Source organism: Equus quagga, chromosome 1, assembly GCF_021613505.1.
Source record: "Equus quagga isolate Etosha38 chromosome 1, UCLA_HA_Equagga_1.0, whole genome shotgun sequence".
In the NCBI taxonomy this organism is placed as follows: Eukaryota; Metazoa; Chordata; class Mammalia; order Perissodactyla; family Equidae; genus Equus; species Equus quagga.
Window position 1 is genome coordinate 152114447 of NC_060267.1, and position 13822 is coordinate 152128268.

The following is a 13822-nucleotide window of genomic DNA, read 5'->3' on the forward strand; positions in this document are numbered from 1 at the left end:
TACCCACAGATAGCTCCACTGAAGTTATTCTTATTCTGATTACCATTTTTTTATTCAACACGTTCATTGGTTGGGGATATTTTGCTATTTCTTGGGCAAAGCAATGTGCTTTTCTTTATTGGCAAGTGTCAGTGGGGTAGGCTGCTGTTTCTCATTATGGAATCAATAGCTGTTTTGTTACCAGAGCCCAAATCTCTGGTGAGGAATAATTCACCTTAGCTATGTCACCTTAGCTGTGGTGGGCTGATGTAGCAAGTAGAGAATTAATTACATTTTCAAGTACATTATTACTTCTCCATATGCATATGTTCTTGTAACAACCTGAAATGAATGCATCCTACAGGCATTTTGAACGCATCCTATTTGATATTTGGAAATTAATTATTTGAATGGTTTCATTTTTCCTGATGGTGTGACTTTTGCATTTATTTTGACAGAGTTAAAAAAAGGACTCCCAATAAAACTCTCTTGACAAAGAGGAAAAAATGACCACATTTGAGGGAATATATCAACTTAAGTGTGAAGGCATGACTTCTTTTTTAATGTATTCATACCTACAAATTAAATTACTACGGTTTTTTGGTACAATAATGTCCTTTAGCACCTTCATTTTTCTGGCATGAAAAAGAATTAATTGACCACCTGTCTGCACTAATTTATAAAGAGCGACATCTCCAATGTTTGAATGCTAATTAGTTTATAGACTTGATGTAGTAAGGAAAAATAGGCCCAACAATATAAAGCATATACTACTATTTGCCAGTAAGAAATAGACCAGACCTCATTCCAGAGCCATCTATAGCCTCATTCATGCCAGGGTGACATAAAGTAGTGCTTCCATAAATTATTATTACTTTTGTTATTATAATTTTGGCTACATTCCTTTGTGTCTAATTTCAATCTTACATTCAATATCAAACAACATTGGTCAAGTGTCTGATCAGCATTTATAACCCATTGTTTGCTCTTGAAAATAATTAAATTCTTCTGTGGTCTGTGATTACAATTTTTGAGACACAGTCTTCTTCATTCCTTAGAGGGTTTTGAGTCAGCAGTGGACTAGATTCTGTTTCCGTTAATACTGAGTCTCTGCAGTAGTATCAAGAGAAACTTTTCTTGATGTTATGGAAAGCGACAGCCTCCAGTGTCCAAGTTTGCTCCATAAGCCAGGCTCTGTCCTGAGCTCTTTACATTTATTAACCCATTTAATTCTAGGACAAGCAGATGGAGTAGGTATTGACACGCCCATTTTATAGATTAGCAAATTGAGGCTTGGAGAGTATTCATTATTTGCTCGAGGTTCCATTTCTGTAATTAGGAAGATTTGGAATTAAATCCTGGTTCCTCTGACCCCAAAGCCAATGTTCTCAACCACTATACTAAGGAGCTCAATTAAATTACTTTCTCCTTTTTCTTCTATGCAGTAATGTTCCAAAGATTGGGCTCAACCACATGACTTACACTCATTTAAATAATAAGCAAAACTTTTTTCATGCTATGTATTCATGTCTCTCTCTTCCCTCGTGTCCCTTTTAATTCAGTGTCATTACTCCATGAAGAAGGCAGCCTCCTTTCTTGGGATTGGTACTGACAATGTTTGCTTTGTGGAAACAGATGGAAGGTAATAGGGACAGGATCCGGAAGCCTGGTGGGCGGAGGGGGAAATTCATACTTTTGAAAAAGCAGTACTCAACATAACTGAGCTTCTCAAATCTCTTTCTCTTAGAGGTAAAATGATACCCGATGAACTGGAGAGGCAAATCTGGCAAGCCAGGAAGGAGGTGAGAAGGGAGAAGAAAAAAAGGGGAGAAAAAAATGCATGCATGTGTCTGGGTATGAGGGAGAGAATGCCAGGGAGGGAACACAGCAGCCAGACCCGTCTCTGTGTGTGGGAGAGAGGAGAGAGCTTGTTGGAAACAGAAGAGGGAAACTCATTTACAGATGTTCTATTTCCAGATGCGTGGCTCTCTATGTTCTGTGGAGTTTCTCAGATGTTTTCATTCCCAGGAGGCTGGAGCCTATTAAAACTCTGACATCACTGTACTCGGGATTCTTGCCTAGAATTAGCCTGAAAAGATGAACCCAGCCTCTCCAGCAGGCTCCCAGCATCCCCTCTCCTAAATAACTGCTGACTGACAATCCTGCAGGCCAAACCAGTTGTCTCTGGGTTGCATTCAGAATGATTCCTGATTTCTTGATCAACCTATCCTCCCAGATTGCTTCCACCCCAAGCCAATCTATAACCATCACCCCATATTGGGTCTGAGTCTAGTATTTCAGCTCTGGCAGAACGTCCTCTCTTCCTCAGCTGCCAGAATATATTAAAGCTGATGTGTCAGTTGCTGGGGAAGGCAGGGCATGGCCCTGGTCACCTCCTGTTCTCCAGCTAAAGCTGTCCCCTGCTTTTTAGGTGTGTTGTTGTCTTGGTGCCAAGCCATCTTGCTACTTGGCCCGAAAGCCTGCTGAATTATGTGCACCTACTTGACTGCTTCCCTCCCATCCCACCACAGTCCTCACTGCTGAGGGAGCTTCAGACCTCTCTCGCGTAACTTCCCAATGGGTAGCAACAAAGTCAGGTGTCACTGCTGAAAAATGAAAAGCCCAGCTTCTGAGCTGGGATGGAAGTATATCTCTTCATAGGATTTCACACTCTAAGAAAGATGTTCTTTTATTTTTACTTTTGAAGTTTTAATATTGTATTTTCTTTACTCTTTATATTTTTATTTATTCATAAAAATTACCTTATCCAGAGTATGCTAGATCACTGTATTTCGTTTGAAAGTCTGAACTTAAAAGTTCTACCTTTCTTGCAGCTGTATTGGCTTCAGGTGTGTGCCCTCAGATCTACGTTTATTTATTCATTTTTGTAACATTCCAATGACAAGTGGATTTGCTGGTTGTCTGGGGGTGCAGATTCTCAGATGTCTTTGACTCTTGGGTAAAATCCTACATTACAACCTGTTTGTTCCGCTATGAACCACAGATATTGCATTCTAGCTTTATCTTTTTTGATCTAGTTTTACCTTTTTCTAAGAAATTCCTATGAAAAAGAACTTTATGTTATTAATGCTTGTTGGTGAGGAATATCGATGGTGCTTTTTGTATGGTTCATATGATTCCTTCCTTCCTTTCTCCCTCCTTGCTCCTCCCTCCCTCTGTTTCTCCCTCTCCCTCTTTCTTTCTTGAGTTTTAAACTTTTCATTATGGAAAATTTCAAATATATGCACATCTAATATAATGAGCCTACGTATAGCCATCAAGCAGCTTCAACAATCATTAGCTTCTGCTCCTTTCTGCTTCATTTATGCCCCCTCCCGTCTCACCTGTAGATTAGTTTGAAGCAAATCCCATATATCAGATCATTTCATCTATAGATACTTCAGTATATCTGTAAAAGATATGCATTCTCTTTTTTTAAAGAAAAGGTAACACTACTACAAGAAATAACAATTTCTTAATATCATTAAATATTCACTTACATTAAAATTGTTCCCATTGCCTTTTTCTGTGTTTTTAAAAAGTTGGCTTGTTTGAATAAGGATTCATACACGGTCCATACATTGCATTTGGTTGATTCATCACACAAATCTTTTCTAATCTATAGCTTCCGCCTCCTTATTTTCCTCCATGCAATTGATTTGTTGAAGAAACCAGGTCCTTTGTCCTGTAGAGTTTTCCACATTATGGATTTTGTAGATTACATCAAGAATCTGAGAATCTAAGCACTCGCCTTTTTTGCACCATCCTGTTTGTTCTCTATATTTCCTATAATTCGGTTGTTAGATCTTGAAATTCAGTGAGATTCAGATTGGATTTTTCACCAGGAAGGCTTCCTGGGTGGCATTTTGTCCTTCCATCAGGAGACATCTTGTGTCTTTTTTTGTGATAACACTGATTGGTGGGTTCTGGTATTGTTAGTCCATCGATTATAGGGCTCTGCATCACCTCTCACCTTATGGATTTTGCTGCCCTTGGTGATCATTGTCTCGACTCATTATTTCATTAGGTATGTTCTCATTCATTCTCTTATTCCTCCTTCATTTATTGGAGGTACACTGCTATCAAGAAAAATGTTCCCTTAGGGCCAGCCTGGTGGTACAGTGGTTAAGTTCACGCACTCGCTCCGGTGGCCCAGGTTTTCGGGTTTAGATCCTGGGCACAGACCTACACACCACTCATCAAGCTGTTCTGGAGTGGCGTCCCACATACAAAGTAGAGGAAGATGGGCACACGTGTTAGCTCAGGGATGATCTTCCTCACAAAGAAAAGAAAGAAAAATGTTCCCTCGTCCCTGTTTGATTTCCCTGAGGAAACAGTTTGCACAGGCAAGGCGAGATAAATGTTTTCTTCTTTCCCCTTATTTACTAATTTTCAGAATAGTAAATTAGTTGCCTGGCATCCCTTAAAGACAGACAAAACTTTTTTCTTCACTTAGTATCATTAAGAACTCATGCTCTAGCATGTGGGATGTGTTTTATTCCAGGATGGTCATCATTATTTTCATTGTTTAAATTTTGTTTGTTTTGACAATGAAAGTTCATGAAACTGATGTATTCTAAAGTTGAAAACTTGAGAAAGGAAGGATTTTTACTTTTTTAAAAAGTAAAAATTGCTTTAGGCACATTGAAAAGTAGGGCAGTGGGGTTAGAGTTGATACGTCTCCTCAGTTTTCTTTCAAGTCAGTTGAAACTGGAGCCTGCCTTCATCAAGGACAAACTTTGCATCCATTCTGAGATAATAATACTGATAACTAGTTTATTTTGCTCAGTAGCTTCAAACCTAGTTGTTTTTGTTTCAAACTTTTAACTCACGTTGTTTCAGAGGTAGAGAACAGGACGTCAACTTGTTTTCTGCTGGGATTCAATTCCCTGGCCAACCACAATCCGTTAAAAATATGTCAAGCAATGACCTTTACTTGATGCCATGACAAAGCTGATGAAAACCACAGAGACAACAGAGGTTCCAAAGTGCTATGAAAAGATAAAACTAGTATAACCACTGAATATTTGGAAATATTTTTGGATATGAGTGTTTGAAGTGACGAACTTTCTTAGGGAATACAGCCCATTGTCAGCACATAATCGATACTGTTTCCACTGAATTTTCTTATTAATAGCACGAGATATGAGAAAGGAAAAAAAAACCTGGAAGGTTAAATCCAGATTTCAAAGTTTAATTTCTGGACCTGCTATTTATAGCTAAATTGTCTTTTTAAAAAAAGTGAGGAAAACTCATTAATGGGTTATAATAGATTGCATAGGTACTTTCTCACAACTGTCAGGATGTCACGTGGTTTATGAGGAAAAACCCAGCCATTAAAGACACCTCAGTGGTTTTAGTAAATTACTCTTTCTATTGCTTTTAACGGTTGATGTAAATCTGGTCTCATTTCATTTAAGTCATTGACATGATAAAGACATAATCTGTTGGTGTCTGAGTACAATGAAGAAGTCCCAAAGCCCCAGCTACTATCATCTACTGGCCCCACTCTCAGAAGTATGGGCGGACTAATCCCATTTATCACAATCATCTCCCCAAATGGCAAATGGATTCATTGTGTGCCATCACTTGGGTTCCTATGCAACTCAATTTAGAGATGTGGACCAAGTGTCCTTGCTCTGCTCAGCTTCTCAGTGAGATATAACTTCTTTCTGTCAAAGGTTAGCTAAATTGGAATGAGTCTGGTTCAAATGGAACAATCCCTGGCATTAAATGGGACATAAAAATATATTGCGAGAACAACTGCCTTTCAAGATAAAACTGAGGGAAAAATGACTCCATCCTAAATGGAGGTAAAATGACTTTTATAGGCACTAAATGTTCTCATCGCTTATTCCTCAGGTGCTCTAGAATCTTAGGATTCTAGTTGCTTCCCCCTCTCCCACCTTTGTCTGCAAATTTTCCCTCCAAGACGCTTCCACAGCAAGCAACCTCATGTACTCTTCCTTTGCCTGGTGGCCATAAAGTCCCTTATAGGGCCAAGGTGCCTAGCTCGCTTGGCAGGAATTACCATTCATCTCTGCATGTGCTCCCACAGTCTCTCTTTTCTCCCCCCTTTCTTTCCCACTGGCACCTGTTCACTCTACAAGATGCAGCCATCAACTGTACAAGGAGGAATAATCGCTGTAGGAATGATGCAGGTTCTCTTTTCTACCACATTCTAACAGATTTCTCTGTTGCATCACCTGTTTGGAGAGTGTGTCCCCTTGGATGCCAAATTTGTAGCTGAGTACATTCTTTGTTTTGTAACTGCACTTGCTTTACAAGGAGACAAGCAGACCCGGCTGCCTGGTTTGTCTCTGGAGCTGACTGTTTGTCTTCCAATCATGTTCCTTTTTATTTTGGAGAAGAGTAACAAATGCTGGCACTGTGGAGGCCCCACTGAATCTCCTCAAGAAGGAGTTAGGAATCCCACAAAATACCAGTTTGCCATTGCGATTGAGGTTATTCACTTTCAATCTAGGGAATCTATAGACCAGAAAATGCTCGAGAAAGAAAATGAGAGTGAAAATAGCGAGGATGCATATTGAGTTGGAACAAAGGGCTACTATTGTCATAGCATACTAACCTGTTTATAGTGACTAGAGGCTGTATAGTGAAGTTTTAAAAACACACACTGAATTAATGATTATCTTCAAAGAAACCAAGTAAATTTCTGCATGTTTAACCTTTGTATTTACCAACCTACTACAGGACAAACTTAGTGGTGATGGTGACAGCTCTTGTGTGTGGGTCCTTCTCACAGGGAGCAGCACCATTTCTTGTCTGTGCCACTTCTGGTACAACTGTGTTGGGAGCCTTTGATCCTCTGGATGAAATAGCTGACATCTGTGAGCGGCACGGCCTCTGGCTTCATGTGGATGTAAGTTCGTTTGTATGTACACATCTGCTTAACTTTTCTAGTCTTTTTCCAGCTTTGGTGGGAAGTTTTTCATATTCTCAGAAACTAGATGTGAAGTCCCCAGCTACTTTTATTTAAGTGTGTATCTCTCATTATAGAAAATAAATATACCTTTTTCTGCAAGGTAATAAAGAAGAAGATCCCAAGACTTGATGTAAATTTTGTTTTAGTTTTTAGATTTCCATTTTATTTCCTCTTCTCCCATGACCAATTCTCTTTGGTCCCTTGAATCTACTGTCATTGAGGAAACACGGTGTAAGGGACACATTTTGGACCATGGAGTCAAGAGAGATAGATTTTGGATTCTAACTGGCCCCTTCTTCACTGTGACTTCAGTGCTTAGGGCTTCGGTTTCTTTATTTGTAAAGAGAGAAATGGCTGATGTGGACTGTAAAGTATCTTCTAGCTCTAAAATAATATGATTCCAATCAGCCGGAAGATGCAAAAAGCTGCATTACATAATTGCATGCTATAACTAAAGCAGGTTTTAGCTCGATCCATCATAGATAATTATTTGAGAGGGGTTGGGATAACTTATATTACTTCTAATTTTCTAACTTAAAAGATTGTGTTTTTTTCTAATTAATTTAGTAAGTCCTGGGGCTGTACATAATAAATTTTTCCTTAATTGAAGGTAGCTCTTAAAATTCTACTTATCCAGGGTTAAAAAGTTGAATTCAGCCAATTATGAATGCTTGTCGAACTTTTTGGTTTTCTTTTGTGTATGTGAAATCAGGAGTTAATTAGTTTGATTCAATCCAATAGAAGCGACTGTTGAACATGCTGACGAGACTTTAGGGAACTTCTGGAAAGTGAGAGATTCATATCCTCTTTATCAGAAAAGGAAAGGACTATTTTTGACTTACTGGGTGGAAGGTAACTAAGCATTTAGAGGATACACTTATATATAATTTTATAGTTTGGACGATTTTAAGCTTTCAAAGTAAAGCATTTTGATATTATGTGGAGAGAATTTTTCAGCAGCTCAAGGTTTTCACTAAATATGTGTTAATATTTGGTAAAAGCAGCAGTAATATAAAGCTCACAAGAGTTATAGGCTCCATTAGGATGCTGATGGCAATACTTCAGGTGGATTATTTGTGACTTCTTTAAATGGGATTGTAGTATTTGTATCTGTTCACATTTCAACTTATATCTTATTGATTTTTATAGACTTAGAAGCATAATACATTATGTCCTAAAAGATAATATGAAGTGAGTACTCTGGTGACTGTGAAAATAGAGGGAAAAAATCAAATGCATCAGCAGTTACACTTAAAAATTCCACTCTCATAAAAGAAACATTAAATATGGGTTATATAGTTTATGTAAAACAGTAACTACAGCAGTTTCTAACTTGGGAATGATATGAAGAGATTTATGGGGCTTAGAGAGAGGTGAGATTTAGAAGTATGAATGAAAACTCCAGATTTTCTAAAAATTAAAAGTTGAGCTTTTGAAGGAAATGTTTTTATAAGGAAACACATATCAATTATTCTATTGCACATAGTAGGCAGCTAGTGAATACCTGTAGTATCAGATTAAATTTGACAACAGTTTATCTGACCTATTAAAGAAATTAGCTCTAACACAGAGCGAGTGTTCACTCATCCTTTAATATTGCAGGCATCGATGCTGTTGATAAAATTTTACACAGGGGCGTGTAGCTTATCTTAAAGAAACGGCATATACAATTAATTTTAAAAATTGAAAATTAATAAAATTGCAGTAATTACTTTGGCCTGTTTGAAATTTTCTAAAGGATGTTTTGAAGATACTTTGAAATATTAAAAACTGATATTTCCCTTTTTCTTTTTAAAAATGTAATTATGATTACTTGTTCTTCTGGGTTTTCCATAAAACAAAGTTCCCCTGCATAGATACCACACTTTATTAATTTTAAGATACGCTTATTTTGTTTACATTGTTAACATATCTAAAATAGGTAGGTTGATGTCATTTTTTTTCTTTCTTAGTGGCACACACAAAAAAATGGAGACTCTTACATTTGATAGTGTCTTAAATTTGGTTAATTACAACGCATTTTTAAACAACCGAATAAGAAACCTTTGGTTTTGTGGGAATTTTTACCTCCAGTACTATCCTTCCTCCGTGAAAGCGAGTATTACTCCAGCTGTGCCTTAGACCAGGATTTCAGGGCTGGTCCAGCTCTTCTCTGAAGCAGAGGCTGTGACTGCTACAAAGCCTCACGCTCCTGCAAAGCTTCCTGAAGTCTCCCACCCGCTCTTCCTTCCAAGTCCCAGGGGAGGTAGGAAACACTAACCTCAGTGCCTAACATATAGTGATAGCTCAAAAAATGATGGAATGATTGGGGCCACCCCGATAGTGTAGTGGTTAAGTTCACACGCTCCGCTTCAGTGGCCTGGGGTTTGCAGGTTCAGATTCCAGGTACAGACCTCGCACTGCTTGTCGAGCCACACTGTGGCAGCATCCCACATAAAATAGGGAAGATGGGCACATTTAGCTCAGCGACAATCTTCCTCAAGAAAAAAGAGGAAGATCGGCAACAGATGTTAGTTCTCAGCCAGTCTTCCTTATAAAAATTTTAAAAATAAAATAATAAATGATGGTATAATAATAATAATATAATTATTGAGATGGAAAACCAAGCTTCTTTACCATTTAGGTAATTGGTTTGATGTTTTTGCAAGTTTTAGAGTTAGGAATTTAGAAAGTGAAGCCAATAGAAGTAGGGCATTGACATCAGGGGTGTTGTTTTTCTCCTTTCAGCTCTTTTGAGAAATAGCTTTGTGAATGAGCTATTCCTAACCCTGCCAAACCACTGTGTAAACCAGTGAACTAATGCCTTGAAAGAGTTCGTGTGATTTTAAAACTTCAATCCAGCTCATTAGGATTGGGAGAATATCGTTCAGTTTCGGGGGGAGGAAGAGGAGGTAGAGGGTAGTGCAGGAGACATGAAGGAGAGCAAGAGTAGTGTGTGAGGTTGGTGGAAGGGGCAAGAGAGGACATGGGTATGCTGAATCTTACTAATTCTAATTCAGCCCTCCCCTAGTTGTTGCTGGTAGGTTCTCAATGAGGTTATGGGATACAAGGATTGAGAAAGGTAGAGAACTTAGAGTTTAGGATGTAAAAGGAAATAAAAGAACCTAATATGTAAGTCATTTTAATGTTTGTGAAGGTCATATCTGGGGATCCTCAATTAGTAGGCCAGGCTGAAGTTCTCCTAGAGGCTGAAGGCAGCTGCCTCTGTAGCTCAGCCTTAATCACACATGGTCCATCATGAATACCAGTGGGGGAGAGGGTGCAGCTTGAAGGGGACTTGACTGACAACCCCAAGTCATCTATCCTTTATCTGGGAATCTTTGGGATTTGCATGCACACCACCTTCAACACATAAACCTTTGAGAACACCTAGGGTTATTAGAGACTCTAGCCAATGGAAGCAGAGCTGGAACTGAGGTGAGGCGAGTGAGGTTCCTAGGACTCAAATTAAGGAGGCATTCACTCAGGGTTGTGCAAGAGTACAACTCTGAGAGTGAGCTCCTCCTTAATTGTGCATCCTTGGTGACTCACTCGCCTCACCCTAGTGCCAACCCTGAATGAGAGAGTTGCTTTTAAGTGGGATTAAAGGCCACTCTTCACTGTTCACCAATGGGTTCAGCTTTGGTGATACTCTGAGGATCATGGAGACCTCCTGTTTCCTTCATCCTCCACATCCATGGTGCACGCAATCTTGCCAATTCTTTCTGCACGATATTCTTCAGATAAGGAGTCTTCCTTATCTTTTTAAATTCTATAGGCAAAAACAGGACAGCCTTTTTCCACATCCTAGGCAGCTCCTGAACTCACCCCCTGCCTGTAGTACTTCCATCACAGATCTCCATGCTGTACTCTACCATTTGGCCAAATGGTCACCTTCTTTCAGTTATGAGGTTAATCGTGAAAAAAGAATAGGCTTTGGCTCCCAGATCTGATTTTTATTCCCTATGAGACCTTGGACAATTTATCTACCACCTCTCAACCTTAGCTTTTCTGTTAAAAATTTTGAGATGATGACTCCATTCTCAGTGCAATGTTATGCAGTGTGAATACCCTTGGAGAGCGTTCAACATAGCCCAAGCCAGACTCCTTATATTCCCTCACTGCCATCACCCTTCATTGCCTTACAAATTAAAACTTAGAAATCTGCTCAATTTCAAGGACCAAACGGACTTTCTCATTTCACACATTGATTCTTCCTCCCTCCCTTCCAGATTTATTGACTGTGGGGTTTTCTGTCATCTCATTATTCTCAGCTCCCTTCTCCTTTGCTCATAATATTTACATCTCCAATGAATATCTTCGTTAAGTCCAAGTCCTCCTTTCTCCTACTCTCACATTTTTTATTTCTAATTATTTCTAAAAGCTATTTGGCTAAAAAGATCTAATTTTCATTAATCAGATTCATTTCTACCTAGCCCATCCTAGCTGGCTGTGAGTTCCTGTATTCTCCTCTATCCACCCTGTCAAGCATGTGCCTCATTTATTATACAGAAAGTCAGCCCTTTGCCCATGTCTCATTATTAGCATTTGTACATTGTGTATAGTAGAATATCAGCATTGTAAGGATCTTGTCTATTTTAGATTCTAAGATTCAAGAGGGTATGGGCTGTGTCTTCTAAACCTCCTTTTGTCAATATGCAACAGAACAAGTTAATATACTAACTTCTTTATCTCGTGTGAATGTAAATCCTAAGGGTCAATGGGGGCCTAGCTGTTGTGATGTGCTTCTGATTGCCTGAGTAGAGTCAGTGATCAAAATTTCCTGGAGCACCAATTGGTTAACACTGACAAAGTATAAAATGACACAGATTGAGGTTGTCACTCAAGGTTTTCTATGACAACCAGCTGGTAAACAAATAACACTGAAATAACATTATCTTGGTTATGTAAATATCTCAACAGGCTTCTTGGGGTGGCTCAGCTTTGCTGTCAAGGAAGCACCGCAAACTTCTGCATGGCATCCACAGGTAAATGCAGTTTCCCAAGCACACGCCTTTTCTTTAGGCAAAGGAATCTCTTTGGACTTTGCCCACTTAAGTGACATTTTGAAAATAGGCAAAAAACTAAGTAATTGTTTTGCTTTAAACGAAAACCAAAAAACTCCAAACTCCCCTTACCAATCAAACAAGGAATCCCGTAGAGGACTAACCTGAGTATGAGTACTGAATGTACGTGCTGCTGAGGATAGGATTCTCTGCACCAGGAGAAACCAACTGAGTCCCCTCCCTACTCTGTCTTGTTTTTTGTTTAACAGAGCTGACTCTGTGGCCTGGAACCCCCACAAGATGCTGATGGCTGGAATTCAGTGCTGTGCTCTCCTTGTAAAAGACAAATCTGTAAGTTTTCCTTTTACGGCCTTTGGGCATCGATTGGAGTTAAATTATCGTGTTTGCGGAAGACCTGTTTTTGCTTATATTTTGGTGCCTTGGGCCATATAGATGAAGGTCTTCAGTAAATGCTGGTGGCATCAAAAGGAAAAATAAATAGGCCCAGGCAAACGATTTAGTGTTTCTGCTAGGGGAGCTTTGTGGATTTGATTTAGGTATTCTACAATCTCATTAGTTATAGCAAAATGGTCTCTCTTGCCTTCATTTGGATTACATTTTAAAACTCAGTTTTAAACATTATCAAGACTTTTTCTCCTTGATTAAGTCTGGGATTTAAGTTATCTCAAAATTTCTGCTCACTAAGTAAGTGGAACAGATGTGTGTCATACATTACACTGAATGCTTAATATGCTTCGCAAGGGCTTCACAGCCCGTTTATATAGAAAGACCTTAGTTCAGGCTGATCATCGAATGCGGATTTATTAGAGGATTGCTAGTCTCAAGTGGCCGGTAGTTAGCTTCTTTTGGAAGATTGGCGAGAGTTGGAAACTAGTTCGGATCCCTGTGAAGCAAGCGGGGGAAAGAGTTGCTGAGGTTCCTCTTGGCTAGAGGTATAAACCCTGTGTTTTCTGTGGTTTAAATAAGGATCCTTGTGGGAAGTGGCCCAGGCTGGGAAGTGCCACTTCATTCTTAGAAATGCCTCCTCAGATCTGTGTGCCGCATGTGGGTGATCTTTCTCAGCCATCTGTTTACATTTTTTCTGAGGGGACTCCCTTTGCCAATGCTAAAGGCATTTTCTCTTTTTAAGGAATTTTATTTGAAACAAAAGCCATATTTAAAGCTTCAAACCTAGTCTTGCATGCGTGGATAGTTACAACTCTCTTAAAGAACAAAAATGTGATATTTGTATGTTAGTGCCCTTTGTGTTTTGAGATGACCAACCAGAATATCCATCAGAAACGATGAATAGACTCTTCATCGGTAGATAAAGACACTCTGGGAATATGAATCTGCTCCTTAATATTTTATTAGGTTGGCTATGGTTGACTGTATTCAATGCCATTTGACTTTTTTTTAATTTAAGTCTTTAAATTGTAGAGTATGTTATAACTTAAGGTAATTTAAGATTACTATATCATTTGTGAACCAAAAAACATGCTCAACTTGCCCATAGTTACATATTTAGGACAAGACAGAGTTAGGAGCAAACCCAGGCTTTCCTTTGGTCTAGATATAAGAACAAAAATACATCAAACATTCTTTCCATGCCAGGCATTTTACAACTGCTTTCTCCCTATCAGCCAATCTGAATGACATCCTTGTCTGTTGGTGGGATGTTCTCAGGAGTGGAAAATTTAGACCAAAAATTTTATGACTATTCTTTTAAATAACTCTAGCTTTTATGCGTTTTTCTTGTTGAGTGATATTTGAGTGATTTAGCCAAGAATTGATTTACATTTATATACCTGAGGCAATTTAAAATTTTCTGGATCATCTAACTCTATAACCGGGGTTAACATTTTATTTTTTTAAAGAATTCATTCCGGGCTTTCAATAAAAACATATACTC

The 13822-nt window shown here is 38.8% G+C and overlaps 1 protein-coding gene across 2 annotated transcripts in view; it reads left to right on the top strand.

Annotated features, from left to right (window-relative positions):
* The window catches only part of GADL1 (glutamate decarboxylase like 1), a 157782-nt gene that overhangs the window by 45737 nt on the left and 98223 nt on the right, over window positions 1–13822 (top strand). For both annotated transcript variants that reach the window (XM_046645449.1, XM_046645458.1), the window contains exons 7-11: window positions 1542–1621; window positions 1727–1781; window positions 6746–6862; window positions 11828–11892; window positions 12180–12261. In XM_046645449.1, the coding sequence (XP_046501405.1) occupies window positions 1542–1621; window positions 1727–1781; window positions 6746–6862; window positions 11828–11892; window positions 12180–12261 (399 nt within the window). The remainder of the gene's footprint in view (window positions 1–1541; window positions 1622–1726; window positions 1782–6745; window positions 6863–11827; window positions 11893–12179; window positions 12262–13822) is intronic.